This window comes from Hydra vulgaris, chromosome 11, assembly GCF_038396675.1.
Source record: "Hydra vulgaris chromosome 11, alternate assembly HydraT2T_AEP".
Lineage (NCBI taxonomy): Eukaryota > Metazoa > Cnidaria > Hydrozoa > Anthoathecata > Hydridae > Hydra > Hydra vulgaris.
The window spans coordinates 43,009,824-43,022,375 of NC_088930.1; the positions used below are offsets into that span (position 1 = coordinate 43,009,824).

Sequence of the window (12,552 nt, forward strand, 5' to 3'; positions counted from 1 at the left end):
TTATTTTTATTTGTCTTATGTATAAATGCATTGTAAAATTAATATTTATAATTTTAAAAGGTAAATGGAAAAAAAAGTAGCTTAAGGCTGAAAAAAAGCAAAATTCTAAGAAGAGATATCTCAAAAAGTAAAATACTCCTTATGCCCTTATATTCTACAGTTGAGACCTTTTAAGTAGATAAATTTCTGAAATGAACAAATAATTTTATTATATTTTAATTTTGAAACAGCATGAAAGAACTTAAGAATATATAGTTTTATTTTTATTTATAACTTTTTTATCTTAGGACATAACCCAGCTAGCACACTTACGGGCCAACGTATGTAAATACATCGCGAACTACGGCAATTTTCCCCAATGTAAATACAACGTTGATCCAAAGTTATTTTTATCGCATTTGTATTAATTAAAAGCTTAATAAAAACTTGATTAAAAATAGTTAGCAAAATTACATTGGTCAAACGTATGTAAAAACATCGTAAAAATTGGTTGTTTTTCTGATCTAAGCCCAACATTGATCCAACCTATAGGGATCAACGTTGAACCAATGTATATGGATCAAGGTTGACCAATTGTATATGGATCAAAGTTGACCAAATGTGTATAACCCAAGATTGATCCAATGTATATGAATTAACATTGACCTAATGTTTATAACGCAAATTTAATCCAAAGTGTATGGATAAACATTGGATTATATTTATTTGATCAACGTTGATCCGCATACATTGGAATAACGTTGGATTTTATGCAGTGAGTCAAAGTTGTGTTTGCATCGAGAAAAGGCAGACATAAAAACATATATTTGTATAATTCATAAGAATTATTTTTTATTCAAATTTTTCAGTCGAATAAGGAAATATATTTTGCTAATATATTTTTTTCTCATATAACAAAATATCAAGTTACAACCAAAACAAACATGAATAATGCATCTTTCATCTAATCCGATCTTATTAGTTAAAATAAATTGCAACAAGCGTCGTCAGCAATGAACATTCATCATAATGGTTGAAATGTACATAAGCAAATATATGTTATGTTCATGTGCAAGTATACGTTATATATATATAAATATATGTATATATATATATAATATATATGCGTTAATTTATAATATTTATTGTGTATCTATACATTTATGCTAAAATATAAAATAAATGAATTTAATTCCGATAAAAGTTAAATTTAACGCTCAGCAAACGTTAAATATAACGTTGAATCAACTTAAAATAAACGTTTCGCCAACGTAAAATACAACGTTAAATCAACGTAAATTATTACGCAATGCCGACTTAAAGTACAACGTTGGGTTAACGTTGTTTTTTGGTTATTGGCGACGTCGCATTTGTAACCAAAATGATATAAAAACAACATTGGCGTTCGATGTAGGGCCGACGCAACGCGAACATTGTTCTAACGTTTTGTTAACACTAGGAAAGCTTAACAAAATAAGCATCTGTATAAAATTCAAGTCAATTGGGCAAATGTAGCTCCAGTAACCTTTTCCTGAAAAGAAACAATTGTACAACAGAGAAAAATGCAAATGATAAGATTTTTTTTCGCACCAAACCCTAGCCCTACCCCTCACCAAATTAATAACGTTCTTCTTTCAGACAATGTCACTTAAAGCAAAGAAAAGCTAATAGCAAAGAAGCAACTATTAGTTTGAATGCTTCGATTTTTTAAAATTTAGTAAAAACATATTTTGAAGTTGTTAAGAGCGTTGCCAGGGAAAGAAAAAGTTATCCTGTTAAAATAAGTATGCTTTTTTAAGGCTTTATTTTGTGAGAACTATGTAATCTTTTTTTAGAATCTACTGTAGCTAAAGTTTTTAATTATAAAATTTTTTAAAAAATTATTATTATTTTTACTTTTTTAGTAGTGTTTAAATACCAGTAGAGAGTGTAAAACTATATTACGTTATAATTTAATGCTCGTTATTATTTTATTGTCATCAAATAAAGCAGTTTTCCTTTACTGTGCGTTGAAATCTAAGAATAAATTAGGTAGCTTAGAGATCCATGACATCATTTCCTTAGTTTTTTATAACAAACAAGATTATACATGTTCTAACAAACAACATGTAAAACAAGTGATATACGAACAGTATTTTAGTTGTTAATTAGTCGAGTTTAATGGATGTTGGATATTTCAGCGCTAATACGCTTTCGTATCACCTCTACTTTTTTTGTCACTCTAACATTTTGAAATTTGTAAATTCAAAGGTGGTGCAAAGGTGTATTAGGGCTTATATTTAGGCCGAGACAGTCTCTGCCCAGTGATGACCACACAGCAGTATCAATTCTAATAAGATTTGCAGTACCAAAAATCTTTGCATCTGTAGCCCATACCTAACATAGATAACAATTATTTTCAAAGTTTTAAATTTCAACGACAAAAAAGATAATTCTACATCGTTAAAAAAAGCTTTGCAAAACAGGTATGTTCATCAATTAAGACTTCGCCATGGAAACGAATGAAAAGCAAAAAATACTCTGAGATGTAGTGGTTAAATTGAGAAAGTAAGTAGGATATTATCAAATTAAATTCTCTTATTTTTTGTCATACAGTCATGAAGGTATATTTTTTTAACATAAATTGTTAAAAAATTCTTTTAATTTTAAAACACAAATAAAATAACTAAAATAAGTGACTTTAAATTTTATATATGACTTTTTGGAAATGAAACGCTTCTCATCTTGGAAATAATACACTTCTCAACTTGGAAATGAGATTCATCTCATCTGATGAAAACTTAGACTCTTAGATATTAACTACTTAAATGACATTATTAAGGATTGTTTATATCAATATCCTAACAAATTAGAAGAGTTCTTTTATAAGTACACGAAAAAACTAAAATTGTGATCTAATAAGAATTACTCGTATAAATATCAGAAACAGTAATTTTATCATTTAATATATATTATATATATATATATATATATATATATATATATATATATATATATATATATATATATATATATACATATATATATATATATATATATATGTATGTATGTATGTATGTTTGTATGAATGTATGTATGTATGTATGTATGTATGTATGTATGTATGTATGTATGTTTGTATGTATGTATGTATGTATGTAATGTATGTATGTATGTATTTATATATAAACATATAAATATAAATGTATATATATATATATGTATATATATGTATATATATCTATATATATCTATATATATATATATATATATATATATATATATATGTATGTATGTATGTATGTATTTATGTATGTATGTATGTATGTATGTATGTATGTATGTATGTATGTATGTATGTATGTATGTATGTATGTATGTATGTATGTATGTATGTATGTATGTATGTATGTATGTATGTATGTATGTATGTATGTATTTATATATAAACATATAAATATAAATGTATATATATATATATATATATATATATATATATATATATATATATATATATATATATATATATATATATATATATATATATTAGGGTAGTTCATAAAAAACTCAAAAATGTCTGTTGGTAAGGTGTTAGTTGATATTTAAAATTTCATAAAAATCAGTTAATATCTTGATCATCCTCCATTAAATTGAAATTTTTAGCATTCAATTGTAAAGAAAAAGACTCAAAAAACATAAACAAACATCACTAATTAATTTTTATTGAACAATAAAAAAAGCATTTTAATGTTTTACAAATTTATTATATTTATTATAATAACATTTAATAAATGCAATTTTAATGTATAAGATCTACATTTGATGTGTTTTTTTTAATATTATTTATTATGATAACATTCAAATGGTTATTAAATATCAGAAGCTTTACAGTAATTTTAGAAATTTAAAATAATTTATTTTAATATTATTTGTTCTACCAAAAGCTGGGAACTGAAAAAGATTTAAATAATTGTTCAATTTTAATTCTTCTTAATTAACATTAAAATCAGCTACTCTGATTAACAATATATTTACCACAGTTATTTTGACCAGTGACATAAATTTATTTTAAAAACTGACATATCTGACCATTTCACAATATTTTTTTACTAAATTTTTTGAATTTATTTTGTTTACAATCCACAGATGAAATTTTTTTGCAAAGTGTTTGTTTACAATCCACAGTTGAAACTTCGTTTCTAGGTGTTTGTTTAGTGATTCTAAAATCCACAGATGATATTTTAGTGCTAGGGTCTGGTCTATCTGTAAAATATAATGTCAAAAAATCACTTTCTTAAAAAAATATCTCTGTTAAATGGATAAATACCTGTTGCTTGGAAACCACTAATTATGATCCTTGGAGTTATAGTTTTCGGAGGTGCTAATTTTACTATATCAAGTATTTCATAGATAGTCGTAGGTTGTTTACAGTAACCAATGCATCACATGCTGATTTCATAAACTTTTTAAAAGGACCATAAACACTTCTATCTAATGGTCGTAATTTATGACTACAGTGTGCTGATAAAGATAAAAGTGTGATACCATTTTCTTTACAAAAATCAATTACTGCTGCATCAAGATGAGAACTGTGGTTGTCAATCGATACCCGACAAGAGCGATCATTGGAACAACGTGCATGGATAGAAAAATGTTTGATATGTTTAAGAAAATTTTTCTTTGTTATCCATCCTGAAGAATGGCCTAATCCATTACATCCTTTTGGGCCATCACGAATAAAGTGAGACTTAAAATTAATTCCGTGAAAGATGCAACCGGGGCAAGTTGGCTACATGACCAATGTGCCCCGGTTGCATCGGGCCAATCTGCCTCATTGTCATGTTTAGAGTATGAACAAATTTCTCCTTAAACCATCAACTAATTTTGTGGAAAATTATATATTAAAATAATCCTTACATTTTAAACTTTAAATATGGCACTTGAATAATGCTGTACTGCCAAACGTCAGTGAGTATAAACACGTTAAACAAGTTTTTCAAAATTTACTTTGATGTATCAAAAATTGTTAAAACGGCCCCAAGCACTCAAATAAGGTCTAATAAATATGATTATTTTTCGAAAAAAGGATTGAATTACTACTAAACTTCACTTAGATTCCCATCTTGTTAAAGCGTCTAACCTTTGAATAAACTCGAATGGGCCATCCTACCCCGTGGGCCAACGTGCCTTGTTCTCCCCTATAAACTTAATTACTATGAAAGTTATTTATCTAACAGAAAACAATTTGGTATTTTGTCATAACCTTAATCAAAAACAGTTTTCAATCATATCATGTGGTGATCATGTGGTATTCCGTGGTGATCATGTGGTTCCATATTAGGGCTACTTTTATTTTTAATATCAACTACTTTAATAACGATTTGCATAAAGCATTAAAATTTTTAAGTATAATGTTTGCTGATGATAAAAATTTATTTCCCCTAACAGGGTTTTAATAAACTAATTGTTCTGTAAATAGAAATTCAAACAACTTTGTGTCACTTATTACGGGAACAAAATTGATCGGAAGGTTGTCGATTATACAGAAGGTTAAATGGTGAATACCCGATTGAATTGTAGACTTTAACTCGAAAGCAAATAGGATTCTATATAAAAATGATACCCAATCATTAAAATTATCATTTAAATCCTTGGTTATTGCTTTTTTAATTGTCTGATTGTGTCTCTTGACAAGACCATTGGCTTGTGGATAGTGTATTGATTTTACACGGTTTTGAATGCCAATTGTGTCATGTAATGTAATAGACGCTTGCAACAGACTGAACAACAGTCTTGAAACAGATAGAACCTACAAACCACGACCTTTGTTATCGATTTTTTTTTTTAAACAACTATGTCTGCAAATAACTCTGTAGAGAAAGGCTGCTGTTGATACTGATGTTTTGTCGATATTTACTTAAAACACCTACTTTGTTTTCGGAATTCTTTCTGTTCTTAAAAATTATTAAGGTATTAAAAAAAATAAAAAACTTAAGGATCCATTTAATTCAGGTAATTTTATTAAATCAATACCAACTTGCTTCATTACTTATTGTTCAAGATAAACAGGTTTTAAGGCAGCAGAAACTTGAAGGTTTTTGTTTTTGACATTTTTAACATCGAGTTACATGTTTGGTGATATCTTCCATTATTAAATGCCAAAAATATCTTGTAGAAATTCGCTTTCTTACAGTATTAATGTCAAAATGAATAGCTAACAGCTTTTGTTACATTTGCTATGTTTAACTATTCTGATCTATTACCCACCTGCAATAAACAAAAGTTTGATTATAGTTTTTTTATTTATTTTATATTTACTATGTCATTGTAATTTTTATTATACGGCGAAGAAAATCGAAAAAAGAATGTTCAATAATGCACAATTATTCAGATATTTTATACTTTAAAAATAGTATACCTCTTTGATCAAAGAAACAATAAGTTCATAATCACAATTATTCAGATATTTTATAATAGACTAAAAATAATATACCTCTTTGATCAAAGTAACAATCATTTCATAGTCCCACACACACACACACACACACACACACACACACACACACACACACACACACACACACACACACACACACACACACACACACACACACACACACACACACACACACACACACACACACACACACACACACGCACACACGCACACACACGCACACGCACGCACATGTTTATTATGCTTATTGAACTATTTTTCAAAATTCAAGACACAATGAAGACATGAATAATGTAATGTTATAACAAAAAACGTTACTAATTTTAAATTACTAAATTTAGTTCGAAAAACATATTTGATGGCTTTTTTTATATTCATAAACATAAATTCTTTTTTCTCTCTCGCCTTTGCATTTCTCTCTCGCCTTTGCATTTTCCTGAATAATACCGTTTAAAGTTTTTTTTTTCATTTGTTTGGATTTTCTGTTAAACGGTTTTTTTTGTTTCTTAACTTTTTTACTTTCTGTTAAATCCAAAATTAAACAGTCGTTGCTTGCGACGTTAGTATTTTAAAAAATATCAAAAAAAGCTTTAAAGTAAAGAAAGAATTAGAAAAATATTTTTCGTGTTGGTACTAATATATTTAAGAAAATAATTGATAAAAATAATTTAAGAAATAATTGAGATAATTGTTTAAGAGTAGCGCTTTTGTTAAGACGTGTCAATAACTATTGGGTTGGCAACTAAGTAATTGCGGATTTTTTTTAGAAAATAAAAGACAATTTTTTCATGGAACGAAATAAATTTATTCTGTTATGTATTGCCCATTTTGAGCAATGACCTTTTGCAATCTTTTAGGCAGCATCATAATTCCACGTTCATAAAACTTCTGGTTATTATTAGCAAAAAACCGAACCAGGTACGATTTGAAATCATCATCATTATTGAAATTTTTACCATTTAAGAAGTTTTGCAAAGATCGAAATAAAAAGTAATCAGATGGTGCAAAGTTAGAACTATATAGTGGATGTGGCAAAACGTCCCAACCAAGCTCCAATAATTTTTGCCGAGTGACCAAAGATATGTGTGGCCTTGCATTGTCATGATGGAATACAACACATTTTTGATTTGTCAATTCGGGTCTGCCTTTCTTGAACTGCATTGTTCAATGTAAACATTTGAATTGATCGTTTGGTTTGGTGGTAAAAGTTTAATCCCACCAAACTGATAACATAACTTTCTTTTGATGAATATCAGCTTTTGATGTTGTTTGAGCTACCTCACCTGACTTGCTCCACAATTTTTTCCGATTGACATTGTTGTAAACAACCCATTTTTCATCATCAGTTATCAATTGTTTTAAAAATGGGTCATTTTCATTACGTTTCTTTAACAAATTGCAGATGTTAATGCGTTGTGTTAAATGATTTTCTTTCAGTTCATGAGGAACCCATACATCGAGTTTTCATACATAGCAAAGTTGTTTTAAGCAATTTTTAATGCATGTATCTGATACATGAACCTTCTCTGCAATATCACGTGTTGTACTGTGACGATCCGAATCGATTATTGCTTTGATTTGGTCGTCATCAACTTCAACTGGACGACCAGAGCGTTTTTCATCTTTGAGTGAAAAATCACCAGAACGAAATTAGGCAAACCAATTTTGACACTGCCGTTTATTTAAAGCTTCGTCAATATAAACAACGCATAACTTTTTGTGAGCTTGCAATGCATTTTTTCCTTTCCTAAAATAAAAAAGTAAAATATGACGAAAATGTTCGTTTTGATTTTCCATTTTTCAACAGACACCAAACAAAAACTACACAACCGATCAAAAAGTTTTTTTACTGATTGACAGTTGAAGAAGCAACTATCAAACAACAAAATGAGTTTGATATTTCGATTACGTCAGCAAGCCTCAAAATTCAACCAAAGCTATGAGTGAAATCCACAATTTCTTAGTTGCCCACCCAATACATAATTAAGTTTATAATTATAGCAAGTCAATGACAGCACATCGTAATTTTTTAGCGATGTTGTTACTTTATGTCAATTGCTATATATTGCTGCTTTGTAGCTAACTAATGTTAGCCTCACAAAGTAATTTCAATAAATGTAAACCACCATATAAGCTACCGTAAGATGTCCATGCTCAACAGCATTGTTAATATTAAAGGTATGAAAGAGCGTTATAGCTTATATAGCTAGCGATTCTTGTGGTCTAATTTATGTTTTTGTTGTTGTTACAAATAACACTATTTAGTTGCTGGCTATATTTTTGCCAAGCAAAATCTTTAAGATAAAGCTCACACAAAAAAGAAATTTTAAAGCAGTTGTTACGCAGGGGTTAGAGCGATTGTCTCAAAATCAATAGTGTTCGAATTTTGATACCTACTCTAGCTGTATAAACAACATTGGTAAGTTAAACGGCATGAACTTTTTTGCTATAGGTCTTTCCGCGGTGCTATGTGACAAAGTTACTAGCATTTTTAATGTACCATATAGCCGGCTGGAAATTCTCTGTTTGTTGCAATTTTTTTTTTATAAAATAAACGTCTTTAGATAGACGCCTGACATTTTTTTTTAAATATTAGTTTATCTCCCAAAGTTCGAGAAGGCCACTACACTCAAGGAGACTACTTTAATTGTGGTTATAACTCTCTCTCAAGTCTATTATTTCGAAACACGAACCTTGACAAATAAGTTCACTGTGGTGAGAAACAAGTTAAGCGCGGTGATACAAGAGACGTGGTGGGAATCGAACTCCAAACTTCTCGTTTATGAAGCGAGCGTTCTACCACAACACCAATATAGGACGTCTATGAGATATAATTTTTGTTCAAATACGTCTAACAAACAACTTCATACGATGTATCGTGAGCGAACTTCTTAAAGCGCTGTTCAAATAGGTGATATATTAAAAATCTTCAAGCCTTATTGTATTTTTAGATTTCAAGATTTTGTTCTGGTTGCGATGTTTTAACCAATTATAATAATATAGTTGCTTAATTGTTTTGTAAGTAAATTGTTTGAATGTTTATTAGTTTAGATTAAATTAAATGAGTCGATAAAACTGTTGAAATTTATGTAACAAAACTTTGGTCAGCTCCATAATTCTTTTTTTTTTTTTATTGGACTCGTTAAAAGTTACTTCATTATCAAACCGTGGCGACAAAAAAAAATTTACCGAAAAAAAGAAAGTATAAGTAAAAAGTGTTGTTAGCAATTTCGGTTTTCTATAAAATAAAATAAAAAGTTTCCATTACATATACGTTTTTAACGTTTTTTAAATGTGCAAACAATTATTAAAACAAAAAGTTTGAAATACGACAATAAAAAGAAAAGAAGCGAAATTAATATCCGCTAAAATAGTTTTTTACGTATTTACTACGTCGTTTCAATTATTTATTTACACCGTTAAGAAGAAATATTCGACCTACTTAAGTGTTAATTAACCTAACACCTTCATTGAAGTGAATTTATTTTTCAGTTTATCTATATAAGTATCACATTATTCATATTTTATAGTTTTACATCGCTGTGCTATATTTTTGTCTCAAAGAAAACGAAGCTTTCTTTTTTATGTATTGGTAATCATTTTCACTTATTAAATGTTCATGGTATGAATTATTAATAAATATGTGTTTGTTTATAGACAGCTTTTTTTGCATTTGAGGACCAATAAATAATTTTAATAGTTATACGCAAATATAAAAAAAAAAAGAAGCATAATAGTCACTTGAATACTGAATTTATTGGTTTAAATAGGAAAATAAAACTAACGCGTTTGTAAGTAATTCAAGAGCATTTTTGGCTCGTACGTTAACATTAAAAAAGATGACTTCAAGGAAAAGCTGTAAGGCAATACTCCTTGGAGACTCAAATTGTGGGAAAACAAGTTTATGGAAAAAACACACAGAAACAGGCACTAACTATGCAAGTATTAGTTATTGTTTTTTGTAAATAACTTGATGTTATTTTTTAAATTGAAAAACTTGTATTTAAAAACCTCTATAATAAATAGTCTCTGAATAAATAACCTCATTCAATGAATGATATAATGTTTTTCTATTATTTTTTTAGAACCACATTCCTACTGTCTTTGAGTTTTCGGAAACAATAATATTTCTTGATAAAAACTCGGAGGTAAAACTTACAATATGGGATACACCAGGTGATTTTTTAGATATGTTTTTTCATAGCCTGGATTCGCTTTTTCTTTAACGCGTGCATAAAGTTTTACAAAGATTAAGCAGGAAAACAGTCGGAAAAATATAGATTATGCAAAATAACTCTTTATAAATAAACTGTTTTTTAAAAAAAGGGTGTCAAAGCCAACACTCTTAGATCAGCTTTTAAGTGAAGCTAATATTACTTTTTATTAAACATAATTTTTTTCTAAGTTCTTCTGTTTATGTTTACACTGAAGATATTTTTACATTATTAGGTTCGTCAGAATTTGATCACGTTCGCTTATTATCTTTTGATGGCGTTGATGTTTTTGTACTATGTTTTGATTTAAATCTACCAGAATCACTAGAAAATGTCCAAACAAAGGTAATTGCTAACTTATGTCATGTAAAAAGTTTAAACAAAAAAGTAAAGCGCAAATCTGGGGGCAACCTCCGATTTATTTATTGACACAAAGTTCACTTTATAAGCCGTAAGGCGTTAGTAAGCTTATGAATATGTCCTACAGTCATTCAATTTTTTACGTATATACTCTCATTAAGAATTAATTAACCATTATTTAAATAAAAGCTGTTAATATCCCAGCAAATATTTGGTCTATCAAAGACGTTTTAATACGTCTTTTAAATGTATTAGACGTTTTTTATACGCTTAAAACACGTATTTTTTAGGCCGAATGTTTGCTGGGATTGGAAACATATAGAAGATTAAAAACATATTTGATAAAACCTATACTTCAAACAATAATTTTGTAGTATATAGATTTATTTTTGGTCTTCCTAGTATCGTTAAAAAAAAAAAAAAGTTCTTTAAAGCTTTCCTTTTCTCCTCTCCTAGCTTTTTCTAATTTGAAGTATTAGGTTTAAGTTATATGTATTTTTTATATACAAAATTAAAAAAAAATTTTTTAATTATATATTTGCTTATTTCAAATTTATATAATTCTTTATATTTTATTGTTATATTTTTTGTTTTGTTTAGTGGGCAAAAGAGGCCAAAGCATTTTCTCCCAGTACACCCATAGTTCTTTGCGGTTGCAAATGTGATTTGCAAGATGTCAACAAATGTGATAAAGATATGGTATAGTTTTTTTCAAATTCTTAATTTTAGTTTTGTGTTTTTGTCATTTTTGTAATCAACTGTATAGGATTAGAGATCACAGGTGCAATAATGAATATTACCCGCAGCAATGCGGAAAAAGGAAGGGTCAAGGTTCATCAATTTTTGTCAATCAACCTTTGCTTATTAGCTACAAGAAATGAAAGTTACTCTAATCTTTTAATTTTAATTTTTAGATTGATAAAGTGATACAGCAAATTGACTCATCTGCGTATATTGAGTGCTCAAGTCAGAATAACACGAACGTCGAAGAGATTTTCAAGACAATTTCTTTTCTCGCCATTGGCGAAGCCAATAAAATAAAAAGTGAGTTTAAATGCAAAACTAAAAAAAAAAACGTCAACAGATGTTGCGTTACCTAACGTTAATTAGCATTAACTTTACGTTATTCAGTGTACCTACATATCAAACCTACATGAATTTTCCAAAAGTGAAAACTTTTTATTTTTGTATTTTATTTTTTATATCTTTTATATTTTATATACTTAGTATTGTGAAATAGATAAAATATGTCATATCGCATAATAGAATACATATACTTTTTTCGTAATTTATACTGAAATCTGTTAATAAAAGATTTATAGCTTTAGCCAGATTTGTAAATCTGTCTTCTTTCTTTTTGGCAGTTAGTTGTAGAATTATAACGGAAGTGATTTTAACGGTATCAGAGCTGAAGGTTCAAAATTTGATTTGTCGGAACCGATGTCGGAGTAAAATAGAGATTTTTTAATTGCAGTTTTAATGAAATACTAAATAACGTAGTTCGGTAGACGGTCAAATATAAAGGAAAATAAGGAAAGGCAATTAACACGTTACAAAAGAAAG

At 28.2% G+C, this 12,552-nt stretch overlaps 1 protein-coding gene across 3 annotated transcripts; it reads left to right on the top strand.

Moving 5' to 3' along the window:
* The first annotated feature begins 2,074 nt into the window (after positions 1-2,074).
* Positions 2,075-12,330, top strand: LOC101241560 (uncharacterized). Of its 3 annotated transcripts, XM_065808910.1 has the most exons (7): positions 2,075-2,526; positions 9,012-10,037; positions 10,186-10,353; positions 10,501-10,591; positions 10,865-10,974; positions 11,590-11,688; positions 11,904-12,330. In XM_065808910.1, exons 2-7 carry the CDS (start codon positions 10,029-10,031, stop codon positions 12,087-12,089), a joined length of 663 nt encoding a protein of 220 aa, XP_065664982.1. In that variant the 5' UTR covers positions 2,075-2,526; positions 9,012-10,028; the 3' UTR covers positions 12,090-12,330. The 3 variants fall into 3 exon arrangements, with proteins under 3 accessions (XP_065664982.1, XP_065664983.1, XP_065664984.1); XM_065808911.1 differs by lacking the exon at positions 9,012-10,037; XM_065808912.1 differs by lacking the exons at positions 2,075-2,526; positions 9,012-10,037 and having other exon boundaries at positions 10,044-10,357.
* The last annotated feature ends 222 nt before the right edge of the window (positions 12,331-12,552 follow it).